The 27,626-nt window shown below is 38.9% G+C and overlaps 1 protein-coding gene across 1 annotated transcript in view; it reads left to right on the plus strand.

The window, feature by feature from the left end:
- Nucleotides 1-6,919: 6,919 nt before the first annotated feature.
- The window catches only part of LOC124162927, a 227,001-nt gene continuing 206,294 nt past the window's right edge, over nt 6,920-27,626 (plus strand). The window contains exon 1 of the mRNA XM_046539669.1: nt 6,920-8,534. Coding sequence (XP_046395625.1) covers nt 8,315-8,534 — 220 coding nt within the window. The 5' untranslated portion in view covers nt 6,920-8,314. The remainder of the gene's footprint in view (nt 8,535-27,626) is intronic.

The following is a 27,626-nucleotide window of genomic DNA, read 5'->3' on the forward strand; positions in this document are numbered from 1 at the left end:
CACTCTGTGTGTTTTTTATTGCAAGTTATTCGTGCGTAGGTTTCCGCGGCGTTGTTCACGATGTCTGCTAATTTTCGGGTTTTCCAGCCGCGTCCGTCGTTTATGGTTGACAACATTTTCGACCTGAAGACGAAAGCAGGATGGCTTTCGAAACTGTTGTCAACCATAAACGACAGACGCGGCTGGAGAACCCGAAAATTAGCAGTCATCAATTGCAAGTTTTTATTTGCATTTTATAACAATTTTTTCTCTTGGTTATTAACCCATTTATGCCCACTAATTTTTTTGCAAGAAAATTTAACTTTTTTTACATTTTTCGAACTTATTATTCCTCTGGACAACAGAAAAAATATATTAAAAAATCCTGAAGCATTTGTTTAAAAATTATGACATGGGTCGTTTTCGACCCACTGGGCATTGGTGAGCACATTTAGGATATTGACTCTTGGATCGTTTTCTAATAGGCTCTTCAGAGTTATTGAGGTGCAACTGCTTTATGATTTCCAATTTGTTTTGTTTTGTTTTTTAATTGAATTTTAATTAACTTACATTATTTTGGGATAATTTGTTAAAATAAAAAAAATATTTCAAGATACTATTCATATAAAATAATTGTTTATTTCCTTCTAAGTTTTAACGGTCGGAGATATTTTTATGGTACTCCTCAAAGCACTTATCGTGCAAAGGAATGCAACATTTATGGCATGATTTTACTGTTTTACTACGACATAAAACGCATCTTCTTCTTGGCTGATCTGTGGGAATGATATGGTGCGGTCCACTCGTTCGGATTATCTCTGGAGGTGCAAACTTGCTCATTGGCCCTGCTCGTTGTGGTGGAATACCATATTTCTTCAATAATGATATTACAATTTCTCTTCTGAGAGCTAAACTGTCCAGTTTCATACCATAAGTACTGCTGAGACACCATGCATTACTCATGCATACATCCATCATCCAGAGAAATATGGGCGTGTACCACTTTTTCCCACGAATGCCAATGCGGTAATTAGAAATATTATTGTCCATTTGGTCTACACCACCCATGTTTCGATTGTACATGGCAATAACGTGGGGTTGTGGAATTTCAATTCTTCCTTTTACGGATGCTGAATATCTCGTTGCCTTCTGCTGAGGTTCGAAGCCAAACTGATTAGATAGCATTTTGACAACATTATTGTCCATCCACCTAACTGCACTGACATTGTCCTCCCGGGATACACGACAGTCATATCTACCTCTCTCATTTCTTTTAAACACTTTAACATCCTGCAAGGGGCAGTTATCAATTCGGTTCACTCTAGCGGTTCCCGTTCCACCATTGCCAAATTTTGTTAGTTCGTGTATTAGATTCGCAGAAGTGAAAAAATTATCAAAATACAGGGAGAAATTCAGCAGTGGATAATTTTTTTTAGGATTTCAGCTAACCCCATCACCACAGATTCACCGAGCCCTCTTGATGAAGTGAAAACCCTTTTTTCCTTTACTTTCCCTTGGTAGATATAAAATTGGATGCAGTCCCCTAGGCGGAGTGCAGCTACCCAGGCCTTATAACCGAATCTCACTGGCTTTCCCCGAATAAACTGTTTGCATCCGTGCCTTCCAAAGTATGGAATCATAGCCTCATCGATAGAAATTGATTCTTCTAAAGGCGCAAATCTACAAAAGTTTTTGTTGAGTTCACAAATGACTGGACGCAATTTTGCGAGACGATCGGATATGTCTAATGCACCATTATCTGCACAATGGATGTTCGTAAATATATCCTCAAACTTGTTTCTTCTCATACATCTAGACACCAGTGAATTGCAGACATATTCCTTTTCTTCCCAATACAATCTTCTTCTTGGGAGCCAGTTACATCCGGACAAAAACAATATGCCTAAAAATGTATACATATCTTCCTTGGAAACCTGCACACACCTATTCCTCGCTGCTGCATATTGATTTGTAAACTCAACAAGTTTCGTAATAATGTTGTCATCAATAAAAAGTTCGAAAAACTCTAATGGGTGACTGGACGAGGATAAAGTCAGTGGAGGTATAAAACATGTACACCAAGAATCATAAACAGGGGTAGTTAGATCACAACTGACCCATCTCCGTGTTATGTTTTGGGTTTTGGTTGATTTCCTTCTCCTTTTAGAATGGGATGATTCTTCAACGAATTTAATTTCCTCATCAACTTCACCAGGGTCATCTTCAATGTCAATGTTGAAGTCACCTTCCGCTTGCACCTGCCGGCCACAAAGACGATCAGGATCATTACATTCTTCGTCCCCAGAATCCTCACATGTTTCGTTTCCATCTTCTGGAGGAGTTATGTAAATATATACTTCATCTTTGACACCTTTTTCATCCAACTCTTCTAGCTCGTGAAGTATTTCTGTTGTAGTCAGCTGTTTGCGACTAAATTAGAGACATAATTAGTCAATGAGCTCACGAAAAAAATATGTTTATAAAATAAAAATATGTCCTCTAGGAATTATATACTAACCTTGCTATGCCAAAATTTATTTGGACTAATGCACTCCAAAAGAATCTTATCGCAGTTCAGCAGAGAGAACGCTCGAATTCTGGTCAACCTAGTATGTCTGGAGTTGCCCGACAAAGTAGCCTTATCTGCCCAGTGGGTCGAAAACGACCCACACCAATATCATGACCCGTGACAGACACAGGAGACATGAAATTTGGTAATTGAATACGGAATAATGAAATTGAGTGTACAAAGTATTGTAGCATGTCGTGTCATTTTGATTGAGCTTGAAAATTTTGGTTACATTGTACGTCAAAGTTATTCGAAAATCGCGGTAAAGAGAGGTAATTTTTTATGCTCACATTACAATGATTTGAAAATGTATCCTTGGAAATATTACTTCAGGAATGAATCACTTGCTTCACTGTTAGACGAAAATAACAACAATATAGAAAAATACTTCAAATTAGAGGGGTTAGGATTTTTTAAATCCCGTGGGTCGAAAACGACCCACTGGGCATAAATGGGTTAATGTATATATTAGAAATTTTGAAGGAAAAAATTGATAAAAGTGTCATTTGACTATTGTGCCTTTTGTTAACCAGTACCGTAACGGGCATGACTCCGCTAGTGATATGATAAATAATAGCTTAAGTTTTACAAGAGAACTTACTGCGCTACGACGAGGACAAATAATGACCGGTAGAGAAGGAGAGAAGAGCCCTCTTGCAACCTCATCAGTCGACCAGCTGCATCGGCAGCAAACGCTCTCCTTGCAGCCCAAAGAGACACTGACATCCTCGCTGCTAACTGCACGCGCCGAAAGCGAGGCGGTGGTCTTAGCCCCATTCTGAAGGTTCGTCAAATGGATACGGTGAGTCCCTGTCTGCCGCAATGGCGCACCGCCTCATCATCATCATCATTGGTCAGCAATCCTAGGATTGGTTTGACGCAGCTCTCCACTCAATTCTCCTAAGAGCTAATCTTTTCACACCTACGTATTTATTCTCTTTCACATATTTCTTTACTTGTTCCATATATTTTGTTCGAGGTGTTCCTTTTCCGTTCTTGCCTTCCACTTGTCCTTCGACGATTGTCTTCATCAGGCCATCATGTCTCAAGATGTGACCAGTAAGGTTGTTCCGTCTTCTTGTTAAGGTTTTCATGAGGCTTCTCTCCTCTCCTACTCTTCTTAGGACTTCCTCGTTACTAACTCGGTCTATCCATTTGATTTTCATCATTCTTCTGTAGCACCACATTTCGAAGGCCTCTATCCTTGCTTTCTCCGCTGCGGTCATTGTCCATGCCTCACTTCCGTATAGGAGCATACTCCAGATGTAGGTTCTTATAAATTGTTTGAAAATTTTGCATTATCATACTTTAAAGTCTAATATCTAATTCAGCTTCGATTCAGCGTCACAAAATCACGGACCAATCAAAAATAGCTTTTAAACAAAGTGGCGAAAAATTGCGTCGAGAGGCACTACAAAAGGGTAGATTTAAAATTTCTTATCTCAATAAAAAGTTATCAAAAAGAATTGGAAAAAATAGCCAATCAGTTTTATATTTTTTCCATTTGAATCGATTCACACGGATAAATACGATTTCAAGATCTACATGAATTATTGGCTTAATTTAAAACTAACGAAGAGATTTCTAAGAAATCCAAGAGCTCAGTGGACATAGTAAACAAAATTTTTAATAAAAAGGTACTTTAACTGTTTTATATGCAGGGATAGTAGGACATTGCAACATACCGTTACCTACTTGTTTTGGTATCAATGCGGTCACTTTCTACATGAGAACAAATGTACCCTTTAATTTCTTCCAAATTCCTAAAATCTCGCGGTAATTTTGTTCTGCCACACAGTAATTTTCTTCCAGAAATATTCGGATAGGATGTAGGTAGCAATCCACGGAGGATATCCTCCATTTCAGCTTCCTTCTGAAATGTTTCTAGAGTAGTTTCAGAATACTTCCGAGTGCTTTTGTGCCAAGGGTTCTTTAAATAGTATACCAATCGGAAGTACTACTGTCCTAACAATAAAGGCCACACGAAAAATCACCTTCTGAAATGTCGGTGGTGAGAAAATTTCATCCGGAGCAATGGAAGCGAATTATTCATTCGTCTATGTGTCAAAGTGAGGAAATATCAGTTTTTTATTAAACATTTTAGAGGAATATAAAATGGTTTTTCTCTTTCAGAAGGGCTTGATCGGAAAACTTAAAATTCATGCATAATTGTGGAATGATGATAGTATGTAATTTTATTAATTCAGTCTAGTCCGGTGTAAATATATGCTAATTTGTGCAATAAACTGGAGAAAATTTATGCATGATCTTCAAGTTTACTAACAGATACAAAATCGATAACAAAGGAATAAAATTTTCACACAAATACGCTTAAGCAAATGGCTTGTACCAAATTTTATTTTTTTAGCTGAACGGTTGCCCCGCTTAGTTGAACGGATGTCATCGGCAGTGGGGTAACCAGGAATTCCGTTCGGGGGGGTGGGTCGAAACCCAGGGGAGAAATAAAAGAACAGGGTACTAAGTAAAGAGTTTAAAACTAATTCTAGCACTTATCATAATGGAAAAAATCATTTGTCAAAGAAACTTCTTGTAAAGTCATGATTTTTCAATATTTTGTTTTCTTTTATGAAGGAAATAAATTGTTTTTATATTTTAGGGGGGATCAGGACCCCCCGGACCTCTCCTTTGGCTACGCCACTGGTCATTGGTAATGGAGGGGGACAAGATTTAATTTTATGAAAATGCAGAGGAAATATTGCGTTTTATGGCTAAATTAATGTATTTCATTCCTTATGCTTCTATTTTTAATTTTCCTGCATCTACAAGGTAAAATCATAAAATAAATAGATATCGTTTGAAATTCGCTCCCATTACTTTTTTTATTATTTTATATAATTATTATTGCTATTTAAAAATAACTACTTGCCAAAAAATAAGGCTAGTGGAATGTATGTGTTTCAATAATTTACTTCTTTAAGTGTCATTTTACAAACAATATGTCTAAAATAACCATAAGAATTTTCGTCGTGGCGCGAAAAAAACATTATATTTAAAATTTGACCATTTTTGGACAATTTTATCAAAATCTCTTGATCGCATAAAAAGTTTGAGAACTGTAAAAGTTCTGGTTTCTAGCAGCAAGGACCTAGTTTAAGAAGGCTGTTGCACTGAGAAACTTCAGCTCGAAATTCAAAATCGTGCATTTGGTCTATCATTTTGTGATTCCAGCCCCTTTAGGCAGTGCCTTCGCCCAACTTGCGCTCTATATCAGTTTTTGCGAGCTGAAAGAATGATGAATGTCGATTTGAACTTGAAAGATTTATATGACAATCTTGAAAATTTTGACTTGAAGATATTTTTTACCATTTTCAATCTTACGGGAAACTCAATGTAAAGTTTTAAACAATTAAGGGGAAAATTAAGTGGCCATTGATTTTGTGACTATTTGGAATCTAGTTAACATAATGAAAAGTAAAGAAAACTTTCTAATTCATCACAAATGCGTGGAATTATACATGTGGAATGATAAAGTTTCCTTTATTTTTCATTAATTTTTATTAATAAAAAAAACGCCGGGTCGTATGCGCCAGTGGCGAAACTAGTAATATGCTTTGGGGGGATGAGATGGCTTGTGGTGACGACCCTTCCCAGGGACCCTTCGGGAAAAGTTTTGAAAAATGACATGCCAGGAAATATATTTTACATCATTTTGGTACTAAAAATTGAACTTTATGCAGATTCAGTTATTATATGTGAAAACTAGACAATAGTTTAAATTTTTTTTTAATTTCTATGAGGCTTCTGGGAGGTATCTATCCATTTATATCTATCTATCTATCCCCCCCCATAGTTACGCCACTGCGCTATGCGTATGCGCTATGCGTTCTATGAGGTAAAATAAATTCCTTTTTTTACGGAACGGACTGCGGCATCCTCCATGTGGCCACCTTACACGCGACAAAGAAACCTACTGCTGCCTTCTAAAGCAACCCTTTCGCGCCAAAGGGTGATTAAAAAAATATCCACCACCTCCTCCATTCACCCCTCGCTCAGTCATTCCCGTGAGAGATGGGGCTGCACCCTCCGTGAAAGAAGGAAGAGGGGAGGTGGTGCAGCAAGAAGCACGATAGAGCCTCTACCCCCCTCCCGGCAATCCCTCCCGCGCCTCCCCGCGACTACCTTCGCCGTTCACGGTCCCCTCCACCTCTCCTCCGGCGTATAAATATCCCCTCCCTTTTCCTCACGATTCCAGCAACTCACGACACGTAGCCGTGCCCACCTCCACAAACCGGTGCCTCCTCCCCCCCTCCCCCACGACCTCTCCCCTCCGCCCCCTCCCGCCCCGCCGGTTGTTCTGCTGGAAGGACTCCTCGGCGACCAGAGGCGGCCAGCCGGAGTCAAGTCAGTCAGTTAGTCGGTGTCGACGCGGTCGGAGAGTAAAATTGCCCGCGTTGCGTGGACCTATTCGCTGGTGCAAAGCCCCTGTTGGGCCTCCAGTGTTGCCCCATTCGAGCCTTCCAGTAGCGCAGCAACGCCGGCATTTGTCGACCCGCGAACACTTTCGATAAGGTGGGCCGCGAGATAAATATTTCTGCATGAGGGTCGAGGTGTAACAACTTCCTCAAAACGTGGAGGCTACTCACCGAAGTTTTCGCCAGCGAGTGACCGTTTCAACGTTGTCTCGGATACCACAGCTGTTGTCTTCATTGTTTTCAAAGCGCCGCAAGTGTTTCTCGTCCAGCGTTCAAGTCTGTTTGTGTTTTGTGTCGGTGATCGCGGCCGAATGCCACGATAGCGCAGTTACTCGTGTTGCAGCTACCCCGTGGATTGTGACTCTTACCTCGTCCATTGCGGGATTCCAACGCGAGCTGGCCGCGACTCTTTTAGCGGCCTGACTTTTCCTCACCTGTAAACACGTAAATTTCAGGAGTGAATATCCTCGGAGGGTCGTTTTGGGTGTGAAATGAGGAGTACGTCCTGAGGGCGAGAGACGCCGTAAGACGGTCATACGGTGGCGCCTGTAGGGTCGAGGTTTCCCTGTCACTTGGGAGTAGACGTCTGGCCGCAGTGCACAGTAGCTGTTGTGGAAAGTAATTATGGTCCTTCCCTACTTGTGAAGATACTCTTTCCGCTTAAAAGCTTTTTTACATTCCACTTACCCTTTCGCCAACATATTTTTGAGGTGACCCTTTCATTTACTCAGCCTTCCGTTTCCAAAACACTGTTGTCAGAAGCACTGAACAACCACCTCCAATTTAGCAAAAAAGCAAGGCGTCATATTTATAATAATTATAAAGGTGTTACTATGAATCGCCTTGGCAATAGGTGCGAAAGGAGGGGAGGAAAATATGCCAAGTAGATAGTAGGAAGAGGAAGTGGAGCTGATGTCGCAAGACGTGTTATTCGTCGTCGAAAGTTTTTAAAACTTTTCCTCGGAGTGGGCGTTGTCTTCTCATCTGGCGTGCGAGTCACGTGGAAACCTTCGACCTGGGCCGGTTCTTCGGGCGGACCAGGTTCTACATCTATCTTCTAGGACGGGCCTACGCTTCCCTCTCGTGACCTTTCTCTTGAGGCTATTGGTGCTTTACTTGTTGGAATATATTATTTACCTGGATCTCGGAGATCGAGGCATGTGATCTCTGTTGAGTGTAGTGGATTCCATCGCGTGTCATCTCACTGTTGTGTATTTACGCTCCCCCGTGTGAAGTGATGAGGTAAAGAAAAAGTGTGTTTTTCAGTGTGTAGTGTTCCCTTGTGCTTGGTGTGGTTGCGGTGCTTCGTTTGTTTGGTGTGCCATGAGGAAGCATGGAGCGTCGCGAAGGAGGTAGTAGCGAGACGGAGGGCGTCGCCACTGTCGTCGAGACGTCGACCGCCGCCGCCAAGGGCGCCACAGACGTCGAGCGCGAGAAGAACCGCAAGAGGGCGCTGTACTCCACCCTCGTGGCCGGCCTCGGATTCGTCTGCTTCGCGGCCGGTGCGACGGCTGTCGGACTGCCCCTTTGGGGATACTTCGACAATCCTGAAGGTAAGATATGGTCTGGAGGGTAAAGCTCGATCATTATGAAATTGAAAAAGTAAATGTAATGTTTCAAAAATCATCACCATCATAAGTCATTAATCCGAAGATTGGTTTGACGCAATTCTTCTGTCAGGTAGAATATGTAAAGAAATAACCGTTGACTTGGTAGTGGCGTGCTTTTACGTATAAGTCACCCGCAGGTGCACTCAAAATGCGAACATAAAAAAAATCATTTGCCTTGACCGGGATTCGAACCCGGATGTTTTCCTCTTGTCCATCACAAACCATATTTTAGTCTAAAGCTAGAAAAACCCCGCAGATAATTCATATTGGTTTCTTCATCTATCATGCCTAACTACCTTACAGAGGCATCCAATACACATGTGTAAATGATAATTTTCTATTGTAATGAATTTAAATGGTATTTCAATAATTTATTTCAAGTTCAATTCGTGCATTGTCATAATGAAGGCGCTGCATCTCTTCCCATGATGGGATTTACTAAAAATATGGCCATTATCATTTTAAAATATTTATATTTTAAAATGATAATAAATATTTATTATTTCCTTTTTCTATTCCATGTTCCTATCCCTTTCTTTCCTTACCTTTGAATTTATATGTATATTATTTAAAATTTATATTTTAAAACCGCGAGAATATATTCCTACCAATATATGACTCTACCAATAAAAATCTTGAAATTTTTATGTTCACGATGTGGTAATATTTAAATTGAAATATCTGTAAACATTTTATTTCTCCTAGAGCTTGTCTGTATAATAAGGCAAAACATATTAATTCTATAAGTATGTATTGAGAAACGAGCATAAAGAAACAAATAAATTAGATATGTATTATAGCAATAGACATTCGCCATTGTATTAGCAAAAGCAATATGTAAATTCAAAAGCACTATGTTATGGAAATTGAATGCATAAATTTAGGCGCAAACAATTTAGTTCCGTATACCTAAATCCATAAGCATATGAAGAAACTCCATATTAAGAATTACGATAAATTAGGATATAAATTCTTCTATTATGTGATTTTTCTATGAATTCAGGGAAATTTTTTTTCTTGCTTTACTCTTGAATTATAATTCAGTGATATCATCAGTTTTGAATTCATTTGTTATTGAAGACTTAAGACAAAGATATGGCAGCATTTTTACTGCTTTTATATTCGCCATACATTGCAAGGGCAGGTAGTTGTCATTAAAAGAGAAATCACATTAATTTTACTCAAGGGAACGAAGGTTGCAACGTAAAATACTTTTTTGACCCCCCTTACTCTGTGCTTCAATCCGTAGGTTAGGATGGCTGAGGCTCACTGCTGACTAAGCATTAGGCCTTAGAGTATCAAACAGTCAGGGCAGGAAGATTAGTCCTTCTCCATAGGTCACAGCCCACCAGAAAGATTTTTGTCGAGGCTGTCGGAAGCTTCATCTGGGATTTGAACGCAAGAATCTTCGGTTCTCAGCCGAACTTGTACTCGCCAGGCCATTACGCTCCTCTCATGAGATTAATCCTTGAATCTATGGTGATATTTCATGGACCAGGAATTAATATGATTTAAGCTGCATTCAATAATATAAAAAAAACAAATAATAATTTCCATCCTTAAATATATATCTCCTTTACCGACCATGGCTTTGACCCTCCTATGCCATCTCTCGCAGTAACATCGAAACCTAGGTCGGAATAAAATTAAAATTTTATAATCGTGGAAAATTGCAAGTGTTTATTTCAATATGGAAATATTTCACTCGATCACGCTTGGATCTTCGGATTTTATTCATACGCTCACGAATATTACAAAAGAGGATCCTCAAGTCGGTGTCTAAATGCATTGTCAACTATGGCGCATTTAAATGGATTTACAGAAATCGCCACTCGCGTCGCTGACGGACAAATTGATCCGAATTTCACGGGGAAATAAGGTATAATTAGGTGTGTGAACCTAAATTTAAATTCATGATGATGTCTCCTTCATTCTATTCCTCGCATTTTCAATGACCATACCGCAAAATATTGGTGAAAAGTGGATTGAATTACACTCATCACCGCGCCGCGGACATTATTGAAAGCCGATTAAAATGCGACCGAAGTGGCAACCGAAATCAGACTTCTACGGAATGGAATCGGGCCTCCACTATGCAGTCTCCTTGGATACGCTCATCTGTTGGGCAAATTGTCTCTCTTATTTAATCGTTTCTGTCGGACCTGGGTCGTTGGGAGCACGACGGATGCTCTTGCCGAAAACTCTCTCATCCGCTGTTCCACTTTTACAATTACGTTCCCGTGCGTCGCAGTGTGTCCAGCGGCGCGTGAAACGAAGGCGCACCAGCCGAGACGACTCGCCAAGGTGCGTCCATCAGCGAAAGGGGCTGCTCCTCCCACTTCCAACTTCCACTTCCTCGGGATTTCCCTCGCCCCCTTTCAGCTCCTTTGCCTCGCACCCTCCTCCCACAGAAATCGGACACCGTTCATAGGTGAGGGTGGTCAAAGATTCGTCCCATGCCCTTAATAAGAGAGTGTTAACCCAGTCAGCGGTGGGTAGGCTGTTGACTTTCAATCCGTAGGTTAGGATGAATGAGGCTCACTGCGCACCAAGCATCAGACCTTATAATAATAATAATATCGTTTATTTTCGTAGGCACTGGGGCCCATGAGAAAATATAAGTACAGCTTTCTACATTTCACATTGAGATAGATAAATAAAAGAAAAAAGTAAATAAATATATATACATATACAGACAAATGTGAACAGTGCATATCGTCTAGTGCATGAAAAAAAAACAATACAATATTTTCGACAAAAAAGAAATAATCGCTCTTAGATATAACACACTAATTACAAAATTTAAGGTGACAAACAAAAGAAATATGAACAAGAGATATGAACATAAAAAAGTGAATATAAACAAGAAATATGAACATAAGAAAGTGAATATAAACAATAAATAATATGTATCAATAAACAATAAATATAGTATCAAACAGTCAGGGCAGGAAGATTATTCCTTCTCCTTGGGCCACGGACCACCAGGAAGATTTTTTTCATGGGTGTTACAAAGATATGGAAGCATTTTTACCGCTTTTATATTCGTCATATATTGCAAGGGGTGGTAGTTGTCATTAAAAGAGAAATCACTATAATTTTACTCAAGGAAACGAAGGTTGCAACGTATAATACTATTCCCCACCCCCTTACTCAGTGTTTCAATCCGTAGGTTAGGATAGATGGGGCTCACTGCGGAACAAGCATCAGAACTTATAGTATCAAACAGTCAGGGCAGGAAAATTATTCCTTCTCCTTGGGCCATGGACCACAAGGAAGATTTTTTTTCAGGGGTGCCCGAAGCTTCATCTGGGATTTGAACGCAATAACTTTCGGTTCACAGCCGAACTTGTACTCGCCAGGCTATTACGCTCCTCTCATGAGATTTATCCTTGAACCTTTAGTGATATTTCATGGACTAGTAATAATTATGATTCAAGCTGTAAGTAGGGAATGTTTAGGTAGGGAATGTTTTAATTTTTCTTGAGGGTTGGCCATTCAAAATATAATATCTGCGCCCCATCAACGTTTAGACAATTATACTGATATCCTTATGGTTGGGAATTCATTTGAGAAATTGGGATACGCAATCAACCATCTAGTATCGTTATATACACCTAGGATGAATTCTTCGTTAAAACTTTCGCGGGTACTCGTCATGTTAAATATCAACTTTTGGGCTATGTCGCCACGTCAATTTTTTTGGGTGGCCCAACGTTTCCCGACCGATGTTTGTCGCTTTCTCGAGGGAATCTGATGAGCTGGGAATTTATATACATATATATAGGTATCCGTGTCAGGGGGTGGAGGAAGGAGAGCGGGAGATTGAGGAGTAGGTTTTTTTTTAACTTTACTAATTTAACTAATTTTTCTCTATCTCTTCAGCTAGCCATATTGAATTCTCTTTGTAGTGATTTCAGCCTCACCATTAGCGAATGTCCTCCTTTCTCAGCGATTTCATGGAGGAAAACCTTCAAGGATCCTCAACTCTGTATTCACATTCATAACAGCGACTGTTATTTCACGGAAGAGAACGGTGGGTGCCAAAATGTTGTGTCTGCACCTCGCCCAATACAGCGATAAGAACTGTCGCACCATACGCTGGAGTGTAAACACGTCTCTTTTCGTGCTATCCGATTCCGACTATTAAACAGCCTTGAAGGTGTGCACTGTGCATCAACACTGACAGTCTGTATTCGCCACAGGCCCGCGTCTTCGTTCATGGATGCGAACAAGTTTCATGTTTGACTGTCGAAATGCCGGAGCACAGGTGTGCAGTCAGGTGTCCATTGTTTCGAATGCGTGAATTCAATAAGAGATTATTATTTATTGTGAGCTGAGAGAGCTATTTATTGTGCTTGAGAAAGGATATAAAGATAAAGGATTAGAAACTCTTCAATGGACTCTACTTTAGTTCAGTAAAGCGGAAGCATAGTGATACGTTTAGGCCAATTTTTATTGTTTTATGAGTATACAAAGGAAATGTTTATTATGCTCAAAATAAGAAACTCCTACCGTTTGGCTGCAGTTTCAGAATTTTTGTATATTTATCACTTACTCTTTCACAGAAGTTTCTGTTTCCACTTCTCTAAGACGATTCAGGCGTAATATAAACAAGCATCTATGTAAATATATTCCTTTGCTTATATATTTATATTATTAACGCCACAGCACCGATAACAGCACTTTTTGGCTTTTACATAAGGGTTTCCATTACATTTATCAAATTAAATATGCACGTAAATCCATTCCCTGGATTAGGGAAAACTACCCAGGTGGGACTTGAACCTACGACCTTAGCTTTGGCAGACGAAGACTTTACCCTGCCGCCACAGAGGCCGGCAAATACTATTTACCGTAAAAAAATAATAAATATGAAAAAAATGAAATTAACTAAAAATATTATTAACAAATTTTTTATGTGGGATCAAATACGGGGCCGATGTATCGGCACTTAGAGCGTCTAACGGTTAAACAGAATTTTGCTAAAATACATCACATTCTTAGGCTTTAGTTTGTACAATCGCATCATGATAAATAATTAAAAAAATCACTATGTTCTACAGATATATCTATCTTTATTGTACTAACCCAGGTTTTGACTGCAAAAGTCATTCTCATTTTTACCGTAATAATGGCTATTGCAGTCAAAACCTTGGTCTTTTTTATTAAGATATATTACTGAAACTTTATAAAGTGATTCTAATATGTATTGAATTATGATAGATTCCTCGTGACATTTCTTTCGTTAGCCCTATGAATACAATCTATGATACTCTTTCATTTTAGTACGCTGTATTGAGCAAATACGCCCAAGGTTGCGACGTTATATTTCTTACTTTAGTGGCCTATTTACGTCAATATTAATATAGCGTAAATGTTCAAGTTTAAAACCCTGAGTGATCGCTTTCCTCTTCGTTTTTTTTTTCATCGGAAGACAATTATAAAAAGTCATTTTAAATTACACAAATTTGTTAACGATTACACTGGACATTATAACATAATTAATGGGAAATTCAGTCTTCAAAAGACGAATAAAGTCGCAGGTATACGCCTGAATGGTGTAATTTGTCTCTCATTAAGAGGCAGTGTAAAACGTCAATAATGACACGCACTGTTTTATTTATATAGTACGCAAAATTTTTTTGTCGCTCTCGCCGACTCGTAGTTATGAAAGAAAGGTAAAAAGGTTTTGGAAAGAGCCAAAATGGATATAAACAGCTCTTCGAATGCACTGCAGTTATTTCCAGTATCGCTTTATGTCGCACGGTTTGAGTGAATAGTAGTCAAGACAAATAATATCAAATGCACCTAAGGATGAAGTTCGCTATTAAAAAATATTTGACTTCGCCGGTATTCAAACACGGTTATCTCAAATATTTTTTCATGGCGAATCTTTGGTGTATTTAACTTTGCACCAGTGCGTACAAAGTCACTTGTTTCATGCAGTACTTGGAGAATAATATCATTCCATAATGTCATGCAACATGAATAATGCCATGCATATGAGGAACACCAAAATCTTATATATCCATTCTCTATATATGCGAAAGCTATTTATTACGATGAAGTTTGTTAGAACGCTGTCAAGTAGAAGTAGTAGACTCTCATTCAGAATTTGACGCGCGCGCTGATAAACCTTGAGATCCCGTTCGGAAATGCTTCTGAATATTCAAGGATACCAACATGCCCAATATTTTTATAGTTATCGATTAATTATTTATTTCATTTTTTTCCTTTTCAGCGTCTTTATATTGACGATTTATTTTGACAGCTGCTTCCGGAAGCTCCCTGAAATAGTGCCGGCATGTTATTCTGGGAACTCGATCAGTCAAGCGAAATGATCAACGGGAATCCACAGACTCCCTGAGGATGCCTCTTTGAAAGGCATGAATCTTTTTAGCAGGAAAGCGGTTCGCAGTGGTCTTGCGTGTATGTTTTCTGTGTGCCCCTCAGGCTACGGCAGCTCCTGGAAAATCATCCTGTGTGCCTTAGATCGTCTATCTATAGTGTTTTGTCTGTAAATGCCTTTGAGATTCTTGCTGTGACGTTTACGTTCTAAACAATCATTTTTAACCTTTTGAAATCCGAGGACTACAACGAGGATCACTTTAAACTTGGACATCTGTCTTTCATCTTCTTAAGCTTAATTTATTCTTCAGATCTGAAAATTTTCAGTGGGCAGCTACATCAAAGGTTTCTTGCGCAGCTGCGTTGTGTACGTTGTCATGACACAAGATTTTGCGGTCAATACACGACGCATCATAATTTCAGTCGGAGCTTGAAATGTTCCTACGAGGACGATAAGATCAAAAGAAATCTAATATCGCAATGCGTATACCTTTTTCTCCTTATGGTATCCACCAGCACCCAATAGATTTCAAAACAACTCGGCTAGCCGGCGAAATAGTAGTGCTATATATACTGATAGAGTATCGAGCCTCGCGGTTATTATAACCTACTTTTTAGAATAGCTGAGGATGGAAAAAAATTACGTTTGTGTTTTAAAGCATTCTAAAGCAGCGGCGCAGATTGGGATTAAGGCTAGGGGGGTTTTAGGCGCAATTAAACCTGGGGTGTGTGGTATACCCGCCAGGATAAGCAGGAGGTGCGGGGGCCCTACCCCAGAAGATTTTTAAGATAAATGGTTCAAAATAGTGGGTTTTCTGAGGGATATATTATTAATCCTTACACTCTTCTATAAGTATATTCATCAAATTAAGAAAAATGGATTAAACTTAAAAGTTTCTCTCAGCTATGGGGGGGGGGGTTTATTCCCCAAAACCTCCCCCTCGCTGCGCCACTGTTCTGAAGGGATAATAGGATACTAAATAAACACCCCCTGAAAAAAACTAAATATTACGCTAAAAATCCTCTCACAGTACCAAAAATTCATTTTAGAATCGCATCCTCATCATACTAAAATTTTAACGCAAAATTAGAGTGGAGAGAATGGACGAAATTTAAAGAATCTCTGACCAGCTGGGTACTAATGTCTCAATCGGATTATTTCCACGATTGGTTTTACATATAAAATACAGAATGCCTTAAATAATTCTTCGTGCAGTTTTTAATCGTACAGTTGCGAAAACTGCTGTGTCAAACTGACTGACAAATCCAATTATCCCCGGTAAGAGTTAATTTCATTTGATTTGGCACTGTTTTACAGACCATTGTAATGTATTTATTTCCGGAAACAAGAAACAGTTGCTGTTCTCACGAAAGCTGCAGGAGGAGTATAAGATTATTTTCCACGAAAGTGAATCTCCTTCGCCTTCATTTACGATCGTGTTACAGGCGGTGATAGCATTAGTGCCCGTCTAAGAATAATATAAGGAAAAGGCTATCTCTATTCCATATTTTTTATAGGTTTAGGTTCATAAATATTCCCTGAAGGTTTTTCATCCTTTGGCAGGCCTCTTAAGTCAAAAATAAAAATTAGTTGCCTATGGGCCACAATGGAGATCATTGCATCGGGCAGGAGATGAGCTTATCATCTAATCACTTGTAATCGAATCCATGCGTAGGATAGCATTTATTTTCGTTCCATAATTTGTACGAATTCATTGTGAATTTTCGCACGTGCAAATCACTCTATAATCGTGAGCAGATATTCCACTTCAATTTATTTTCTGGATATCGTGCTCCTAACGTCTATTTATTTTTATGTGTTTCTTTTTAAATGGAATGGCAGGCATTGAAAAGATATTTTGGAGTTTTTTAATCAATGTAGAACAGTGAAATAAACAGTGATTATTATTTCATATTGTGAAGTATCTAAATATATAAATCAAGAACACAGGCATCGCTACTCGAGTAAAATTATTTCATTCCTTCCAATATTTTATGAAACATGTGTCGTTATGTGCATTATGAATGTTTTAACACTGTTAAACTTTCAAAAAATTTATATTTTCCCCTATATAGTGCTCAAATAATGATAATATGATGACGAGCTACTCTTGTTTTGAGCGATTTGGTATTGGAAGTTAATGACGAGCTAGACTCTTCATTTCAGCGCAAGGGGTTAATACACTAACCCATTGAATCAGTTGGTCCCGACATCGAAACCGAACAATGACGTCACGCAATTTATCTTGGCAACTAAGGATCCCATTCATGACATAGTTATCAGCTAGGAGTTTCCAGTTCCACATTCGCAGCGTGATTCATGAAAAGTGTGACGGTAGCGGTTCAGAGCATGATTCTCTTAAATATCCTATATAAATATCCTATAAAAATATGTTTTGATGGCGTGACTAATAATTTGCCATAGCATTGCGTCAACTGTTTACCTATACTGTTTGAGGACATAACTATGAAACAAATAATCTTTCTAATTTTCTTCCTAATGTATGTGATAGTAGCGTGCGTGATTATGGGGAAATGCGTTATGGGGAAATGCGTTATCGTAGAAGTTGGAGGAATAAACATTTTGCAATGTTTTTTCAACTATGAAAATGTTACGCTGCAACGAAGCCGAGGTCTGACAAAATAAATACCATGAGGAGAAAGCAAAGTTTTTATTCCTTCAAGTTCTATGATAGTTTTCCTTCAATGTGTTTGTTCAGTATGTATTGACGATTTTGCTTCACCCGCCGAAAGTAGAGATAAGTAGAATGGTGGCCGGAAATTCCACAAGCCCTGGATGTCAGCGACTATGAAAGTGGTCCTGAAAATCTCCCCTACCAATCGCAAATGAACATCAGCAACATCTCACAGTTGGCATTTTGTAATGTTATTTTTGAACAATCAGATAATTTTTTAACACGCATGAAGATTTCATTAATAACTTGAAGTTTTCCCGGTGAATTCTATGCAAATAAATGTCTTGGGTGGCCACCCGGGATGGAGTATTATATTCTAAAAGTTTAGTTAGTTAACACCGTTTTGACAGCTCTCGTCATCTTTGAATTCAGTTTAAGCAAAAATCTACCGATAAATACCGAAGATAACTGGAACCTTCCTCCAGAAATCACAAATGAGCATCTGCAACATCTCACCGCAGGTATTTCGTAACGTGGCGAAACTTTCGAGCCACTAAAATGACGAAATTATGATGTCAGGGCTAAAGGCACGACAAAGAATGCACTTTACTAAGTTGATATTCATCGGGCTAGAACCGTCACGCTCACGGGAATTCCTAGATTCTACCAAGCCGTGATGATTACGGCCGCAGGTCATGTCGCCGGGCTTTCAGGTGCGACGTTGGCTGCCAGCGATTTGAGTGCGCCGTCTGAATGAGGAAGATCTTCGGGAAGAGATAGCGGAGATGCGGCGAGAAAGTCGCTCGACGATGGAGGTGACTAGAAGTCCCCATTTAGTGCAGCGTCGTACTCATGTCCGTTAGGGTGGTAGGTAAAAGTTCCTACAAATACATCAAGCCTCACTAGACGTGTGGCAGGGGGTGTCAGGAAAAAAGTGCGTGCAGGACTGACTGGGCAACTGTATTCCGCGTAGCATTTATCGAAGTCCTTTATTGTACGGGATAAAATAACTATCTACGCCTACACTTTCGGCAAAATATCTTTTTTATTTCATCGTTTTTGTAGAAACCAGAAAAATTAGGATGCTCTAGTGGTAATCAAAATGATAATTAATAAATAAATACATAAATTGCCTTCATTAGCATATGCAACTTGGTAATTTTAAGCCATATGGCTTGTCAGAAGGTTCCATTTATCCTAACCAGTGGCACATTGAAAGCATAGCATTTATATTACATTTCAAGTTTCAACTTCATAAACAAAAAATAATAACATGACAAAAAGTTTTAGGAACTTTGGAACCAAAATATGAGAATTTAAAATAAATTGTACATTTCACAGTAATTAAAGAAATTACAAGTGTACAGTTTCACTAATTAACCATTCTTTCTACTTTCTTTTAATTTCGGCCAAAGATTTAAGATTTCAGAGATCCTTTTGCATGCAATTAAAGGTATGAGGTACAACATACTTCAGCAACCTTTTACATACAATGTTCTGCGTCGCTCTAAAGGACACATGTTCTTAACTTCTTATGGAATTTAAACCTAGCACGCAGCCTCCTGGTCTCTTGCGGCTCCCAATCTATTCATTTTAAAAGCTGCGTAACACTATGCTCGCTAGTTGTAGTTTTTGGCGAATCGCGCAGCTTTCTTTGGTGAATAATTTATTTCAGGGATGTAACCATTCTGCCCTGGACCCTATAATCTTTCCGCGTATTCTGGAAGCGGCCAGCTAGTGCGAAGTAGCCCTATCTCACTTTTTCATCCGAAAATATTCCGATAACACGGTAGATGAATCAAACCCAAATTTGTTTTGAAAACATGTAGTACCTGTACCATTTCAGGAAGTACCTGTTGTGGTACACATTTTTATCAGAAAACCTCCCCACCCAGTGAGGTAGGGAAGGGTTGTGTGCCCATGGGAAATTGCTGGTGCACACACCAGTGGGGCAGCCAGGAATTTTTTTCGTGGGGGGGGGGGGTGCAAAACCAGGGGGTAAATTTTTAAAAACAAGTGACTCAATAGATGGTTTTTTTAACTACTTTTATACATTTCATAATCGAAAAAACTTAATTTTTCAAAGAAATCTTTTGTAAAGTCATGATTTTTCGATATTTTGTTTTCTTTTATGAATCAAAGTAATTGTATTTTTAAATTTCGGGGGGAGAGGGGTCCGGACCACCCCCATCGCTACGCCACTGTCATAGACTGGCATGCTTAGCCACCGTAGCAACTGCCCCGCCCCCAGCCGCCGTCTCATTGAAACGCAGCACATGTCTCGGTACGTATAACTGGTCACCGGAAAGAAAGGAGCCGTGGCTTTCATTTAGCGCGATAGTTTCCAACCACCTAAAAGTCTGCAGATCATCTGAAGTTAGATCACATGCCTACCACTATCACTTCCAATCAGGTCTCCATATAATCTCTTTCCTCGTAAGCAAATTCATATTCAGTGGTATTTGAAACATATTTTTTGAACACGCGATAAGATTTTATGAATAATTTGGGTTTTTTTTACGAGAATTCTATGCAAATAAGCGTCTAGGGAAGACATTCAATATTTATTGGTCTACGGTCTATCCCTCTTATTTTACTTTTGCGATTTGATCTACCATGAATGAATAGTCCCAATCTCGCCCAATAAAGACGTATTATTATTATTATTAATGAATAAATACGCGTGTAAATAAATATATGCGGAAAAACAAAGTACAATTTTCATTCATCATGAGCAACTTCCATAAAGTAACGCCTGAAACCATCAACTTGATCTACCATAGTATGCTGGCATTCGTAAGGTATACATAGTTAACTTCGTCGGAAAATAAAATGGTCTTAAATTTTCAATAAGTTTAGTGCAATTTTCAATATCACGTTCTGACAGTGATTCCCACTAGCCCAATGATTTATTTTCCCAACCCTAGCAGTTGAAGAGACCTACGCCGTACCCGCTACGTTACTGCGATCTCTACACAAACCTTACTTTCTCGTTAAAATGAGAGGCGAGTTAGGTTTTAGGAAAACAATGAAGAAACATTTTCTTGTAACTTTCTGTAGGAGTCTCTTTTTCATCAAGGGAAGTGTATCAATCCTTTTAGCACAACCATTTACTATTTTAATCGAGTAAAATATTACTTCATCGCTGAATTTCTATAATTTACAGTCAATTTGTTGGCTTTTCCAGCCGCGAAAGTAGCGTAGTGAATTAACTTCCCTCTCCTTATTGCGTATTTTATAGCAGATTGTTGCTGAGCGACATTCAGTCGTAATTTTGTCCAATTATTTAATTGTCGTTGCATGTTGATTGAGCGATTTGCTAAAGGATGACGTGATGCACAATCTAAGGATGGCTTTTCTTCATTTTCCGCGTAGAAAATTAGGTTAACATGTGTTTTTTTTTGTTTGATTAAAGTCATACATTTTTCAGGAGACATTGTGTAACGTGATTCTCCGGGAGAAAGAGCACTTCCTCGTCGCTTTCTCTGGCCGTGTGACAGTCCCTCAGTTTCTCGGCATCTCCCACACCCGTTGCCCCCATTGCGGAGTCGTAAGGTCCGCAGTGCGGTGACAGTTAGCGAGTTCAAGTCTGTGGCGTGGCCAACAGACGCCTGCATCACACAATTCCAGTTCATCACTGTCTTCCTGCTTTCACTGCCGCAGAAAAGAATACATTTATTACATTTATGCCAAATCTTATTTAGGAAAATGGAGATCGTTCCGTCTGATTTTTTAAAAGAACTTTTAGATGGTAACATCAACTTTGTTAAGCTGTACCCAATGGTAGCTGACAATAATAGTTTTCCAACATTTATTCCATAACTTTTGTAGATGTATGGAATCTGTCGCCTCTGATTTCACTTCAGAAAACTGCATTCTAATAACACCAGCTTTTTCAAGAAGGATATGCAGGAATTTTACAAAAAGAATGTTTACTTTAACCATTACTAAAATAAAGAATCATTGTTGTAAGGTAGTTATTTTAAGAATATAATTCCTGAACTGTTGCCTCCTTTAAATGTATCCATGATAATATTTTGTTGCTTCTGAAATTTTTGGTGACTTATCGAGTGTTTAAACTGAAATGTTAGTTTTGATAAATAAATAAGAAGCTAACCGAGAATAAATCCTCTTCATGTTTTCATGGTGAGGAGAACATTTCCCTCTCCTGGTCTACCTATGATTTTGTGCGAGGTTCTGACAAATAGAATATGGCATCAAATGGAATAGCGAGAATTTAATAATGCAAGTGTCCAAAGGCTCCTTATAGTTTTGAGCCTGATCCTATCCTCAACCCTTTACCAAATTACCTGAAGTAATAACTTTCTGGGGAGGTTCAGCGGTTATATTATGCTTGAATCGGATCACTGTGTTATTACATCCTTATGTTAGGATATTAAAGTGTTGCTGGCATTGTTTTACCTCTTGAAATTACTCACTAAGACAATTTTATATGAGAACCCCAAAAACCAACGGGTATGAGTGCAATTTTTATAATGTTGGGTATGTGCGGAAAATGGTTGGTGGGTTAATACAATATTGCTGTGGCAAAGAACATTGAACAAGTGGATAACTGGTTTCAGATACAGAATCGGTTATCCCTCTGCCACAACAATATTGTGTACCTCAACAACCATTATCTTCAATTTTCTCCGAAATCAGGAAAATTGCACTTTGTATCCCTTTATCCCCTAGGGTTCTCATATTAGGTCGGCTGATGTCTCCCACCTGGAGGAGGAATTCTCCGTGATTGTACCGCCTTAGGACTTTCAATGGCGTCTTTCACCATTTTCTTGGCAGTCGGCCACATACCCTGATACACACGGTCATTTTTCAATTATGGTATTAAAGACATCGGCGCTGACAGCTCAAATCACTGCTTTCGGACGCCATCATTTTCGCGGATAGCGATAACCATAGGGATCTCAGTCCTTTCTTCATGATTAGCGACTGTCGCGTTTTCGGTCCCGGTAAACCATAGGACAGCATGTAGGTATTTTGTAACCACCGCCTAATGCACACAACAGAAGCTATGTTTCACAGGCTGAAATGATGTGCCGTGACCGCAAAGTAATAGTATGGCAGTGTTATAAAATGATCGTATAAAATAGTAAGTGTTGCCCTTAAGCTACACTTTTCCCTTGTATCGAAAAACTTGGATCAATGATTATTAGATTAATGCTAGAACAACTATCATATGATTCAGGATTTAACCTCACTGTTCATCGGCATCAATATTTAAAGTTTTAAAAACCCATAAATAATCATTTATCCGGTAAGTAAATGCAATCATGTTTTATAATCCAGGTTTTTGTAATGCATTGATAACTTTTCTATAATATACTATATTTTTTCAATAATATATGTAACAAGCCCTGACTTGTTTCACTATCATGTAGAATAATTGGAGATACCTCAGGAATATATTTCTGAAATATAAGCATTCCTTCCCGTAATAATGGCCAAACTTAAAATAATACCAAATGTTACCAGCGAAGCTAATGAAATAATAAAAACTTTTGAGAGAATGCTGCTTCGATTTCTGGTCAGAAGTCTGTCTTTATTAATCAAGGTTAATGAAAAGTCCTGAGTGATTCTTTATATTTTTGAAATTACTGACCGTTCCTTTGCAAACTTTCAAACTTGTTCCAAATCTTATTACAAAACTACATGTACTGTAAGCAGGGCCATTTGGCCATCTCGCATGACAACGCGATATGAAGAGCTAACTTCTTCAAGCAGGTTTTTTGTAATTTTATATTCATAGTGCGGCGTTTCTTGTTGAGTCACCGGGAGTAGTTGTGACCGGTCGATATCTCCTTTGAGGCTGGCCTGGAATCGATCTCAATACAGTCTTACCATGACTCACCCCCGGGGCATTCATTGAGCGGCGAGTATTCCAGGAAGTCTACCGGATTCGGGGTCGGGTCGCATGATTCGTTCAGCCGTGAACGGGTCGGGAGAATGACTTGTTCAACCCTTTGCCAGAAATTCCTATTTCTTTCCTTAAAATTCGATGACTAGAGTGTGGGCGGTAACTTGGTAACGCATTGAAGCCACTTTGATGATATTTTTGTCGGTCGAGTGTCCTGAGGGCCATAGTCGTTGTTGGGTTTAGAGAAGTAAGTGGACCTTATGCGGTACGTTATAATACCACACTAATACAGGGTAATATCGCAATACAACGATAGAGAAACTCGAAAACAAGTCAATTACAATAACTAGACTCCACAATTCTAATAATTGAATGCTGGACAGCCATTAATGTGGATAATGTACGATTTTCGGAACGATTGGAAGCGCCCCAAAATTGGTGCCAAATATTCCAAATTTTGTGTCATCGCGAGGTGCACTGTCGACTATGCACTGCTAGGCGGAGGTTGATTGGATCCGCATAATATCCAACTTAAAATTAGTTGTACAAGAGTGGTATCTTCTTTTTGTAGTTGCTAACTTTTTTCAAAATCAGGAAAACACCACATTTCTTTTATGATGTATTTCTCGATATCAACATTTGAGTGAGAAATCATTGAATGATGTACTATGAAACGACCAACGAATCTGAGTTCAAGGCTCTTAATCGAAATTGATACTTTTTTTCTCGTATAGAGCTTAACTTGTTCTGCGAACGAAGCATGCTGACTTCTTCATAATGAAATGATAATTATTACAATTTATATTTAACAATTTCTTCAGGCGCTGCCTTCTCCTGATGTGGTTGCAAAGTCAGCACGTGACAAAATTCTTTCTAAGTTATCCTAATTCATTTCGGAAACTCACATAAGAAGAAACAGCAATTACATACACACAAAATACCTTAAATTAAGAACAGCCGTAATTTTAATAATTACAAAGCAGGCCAATCAATGGCGTTTTCCTTATATTGCAGAGGAAAGCAAGTATCAGTCATGAAGTCGATTTTAGAGGACTTACGCTATTTTTTGTCCATCGGTTGATGAAACCATCTTACTTGCTACTAGTTTATTTGAAGATAGAAGGCAGCGTTTTTCAACTTATGGCAGTCATAAACCAAATTACTCCGTTCTCAGCTGTGGCGAGCCCGCAGACACTGAGTCTTCAACTACATTTTCACGTCCAACCAAAGTCAAGCTAAGCGGTTGTGATCAAAGCACAAGAATACGGCCTCAGGGCTCGTGCGCCGAAATAGCTCGTTGCCGCTATCCGTGCGGAACGTGGACTTCGATTTTTGTTGTCGTGTGGAGCTCGATAATCGGTGTTTTCGGAACGGAAGGCGTTCGCTTTCATGCGGAACTGTGTCAGGTGCGGACACGGCAGAGGGAAGGCCAAACACATGCCCCACTATTCAATTTAACAGGTCAGCTGAGAACATGCTTTACAATCGAAGAGAGTTTGAAAATAAAAGAAACGCTCTTAGTAAGGTTCACGAATATTGGAATAGAGGATACTCCAGTTGTGCACGACACAGCTGTTACTTCGTTTCAAAATGAATTTACAAAATTATTCATTCGGGTCGCTGACGGTATTGCGATCCGAATTTCATGCGGAAATAGACTATGATAAGTGATGTACACCAAGGATGAAGTTCCCCATGAAAATATATTTGGCTTATCCGGGATTCGAACACGGAGTTCCCGATTGCCGGTCAGGTCAATTCCCGGTTAATGCAAATACTTTTTCTAAAGCGACCATCATCCTTAGAGTATACAACTTTGCACTTGTGCGCGTGTCTACTTAAAAAGTCACTTTTTTCACGCAGTGCTTTGAAATTCACCAGATATGAAACAAAAAGGATTTATTTCTCCAACGATGTCTTAGTAAGCAAGACTTTTGTCTCATGTGTCCAAGGAGCTTGTAAATATCTTGAGGGGGCACCGTGCTCTTATCCTGTATTTGTTTTTCTGTGTTTCTTTTTAAATGAAATGGCAGGTAATTAAATGATATTTTGTTGTTTGCAGTCAACGTAGGACAGTGAAATAAGAAGTTATTGCTTAACATCGAGGACAAAGATATCGCTACTCGTATAAAGTCATCTTATTCCGTCTAATGCATCATATTTCATGGAATATGAGTTCTTTACATACACGATGAATGCTTTAACATTGCTAGACTTTCAAAATATTTATATTGTTCCCCTAAATAGTGATAAAATCAGTAAAATATGATGAGTAGCTACATTGTTATAGTACTATTTTGGATCGAAAGTTCATGGCGAGCTAGATTCGTCATTTCAGCACCACGGATTAAGTACTCCATGGAAAACTACCTTAATCGGGAAAAAAGTTTTAATAATAATATGCCGGTTACAACGCCTTTTTGGTAGAATGCCTGTGGCCTTTAGTGGGACATGAATCAAGTTGGAGGTTGAGAATGGGTCTGTCGTAAGTCGATATTCTGCGGCGTGACGAGCGAATCACTTGATTATGATCGCTTTGCATTTGGAGCGCGTCTTCTTGGTTTCGCGTTGCAGCACTAAGTGGCACTTAAGGTGGCCGCATGCTTATTGGGCCTCCTATAACAGACCCAGAGAGAGCAGGGCACAGTGTGGGCTGGACACAGTATGTGCACCGAATTGAAGCAATAAGTAAGATTGTCTATGCGAAGGGATTCATCTTCTGAGTCGCCAAATACCTTCGCAATAGCATTAACCCTTTTCCACCCAGAAAACTTTTTGTCTGCGATTTTGCAAATATTTTGGTATTTTAATCCAATGACCACCTTAAGTACTCCTGCTATGTATTTTAAATTCCTTACCGTTATCGAGGAAAGACCCGTAACCATATGGCTACGTTGGGCGGTTATAGGGTCAAAATCTCTCAGGCACATGCGCTCGATTTCGACGCTTAAGTTCAAGGGAGGAAAAAGATTTTATTCAAATAATTTCGTATTTAGATGCAATAAAAATCTATATAGGCTTAAAATGGTTTCAATCTTCATTATAAACCATATCAAAACGTATCATCATCACTGGTCAACAATCCTAGGATTGGTTTGACGCAGCTCTCCACTCAGTACTCCTATCAGCTAATCTTTTCACACCTACGTATTTCTTCTCTTTCACATCCTTCTTTACTTGTTCCATATATTTTGTTCGACGTCTTCATTTTCCGTTCTTGCCTTCCACTTGTCCCTCTACGATTGTCTTCATCAGGCCATCATGTCTCAATATCTGGCCTATAAGGTTGTTCCGTCTTCTTGTTAAAGTTTTCATGGGGCTTCTCTTCTCTCCTACTACACAAATTAAAAAAAAAATTGATAAATACCGTGTACTTTCAAGGCAAGTTTCGGATTCAGCACTACTTTTTTGAGGCCTTAAAGCACGGTATGCAAATCCCTGGAGGCATTAAAATCATTTTTCAAATAATGTAAAAAACAAATACAGTAAAAACAAATTTTAAGTAAAGAATTGACGACACAGAGCAGGAATCTGCATGTCTCAAAAATCTATCTCTGCACATTGCATTGCTGGCTAAGACATGCACATCTGGAGCTTCCTAGAATCTGGTGCATACACGGCGGTGAAGTTTGCAACAATTTCGATTGGAGTATATCTTCCTCGAATGAATGGGAAGGGAACCACGAAACTTAGGACTTGCGGGCCCAGAGCTCTGCGCTAATTGAATCTTTATTGTCATTCTAATTACTGGGTTGATTGAGGATTCTGGATCAGTTATAATTATTTCTGTGAAATGCATCTTATTATTAATTTGCCTTACTGTTGCAATAGGGAATCGGGTATGTATGGTGACTAGATTGTTGGACATTTTGAATGAATAATTCAAACTTTGTTTTTCCACAGAATGTTTTATTAAATCACGACCACGGTTTCGAATATTAACGTCGTCTTTTGCATATTAACCAGAGAATGGCGTTGATATTAAAAAATATGGTCGGGATTAATTAAAAAATTCTGCGTAAAAACAAATTTTAAGTTATTCATTCAAAATGTTCCGCAAATTCCAAAAAGTATCGCCAAAAATCACCAACTTTAGAATTTTGGCTTCATACACCACGGATCTGGGTTCAAATCCCGGTGATAGAAGAGACTTTTCAGATGTTCTATTTCTTC

Source organism: Ischnura elegans, chromosome 7, assembly GCF_921293095.1.
Source record: "Ischnura elegans chromosome 7, ioIscEleg1.1, whole genome shotgun sequence".
Taxonomy (NCBI): Eukaryota; Metazoa; Arthropoda; class Insecta; order Odonata; family Coenagrionidae; genus Ischnura; species Ischnura elegans.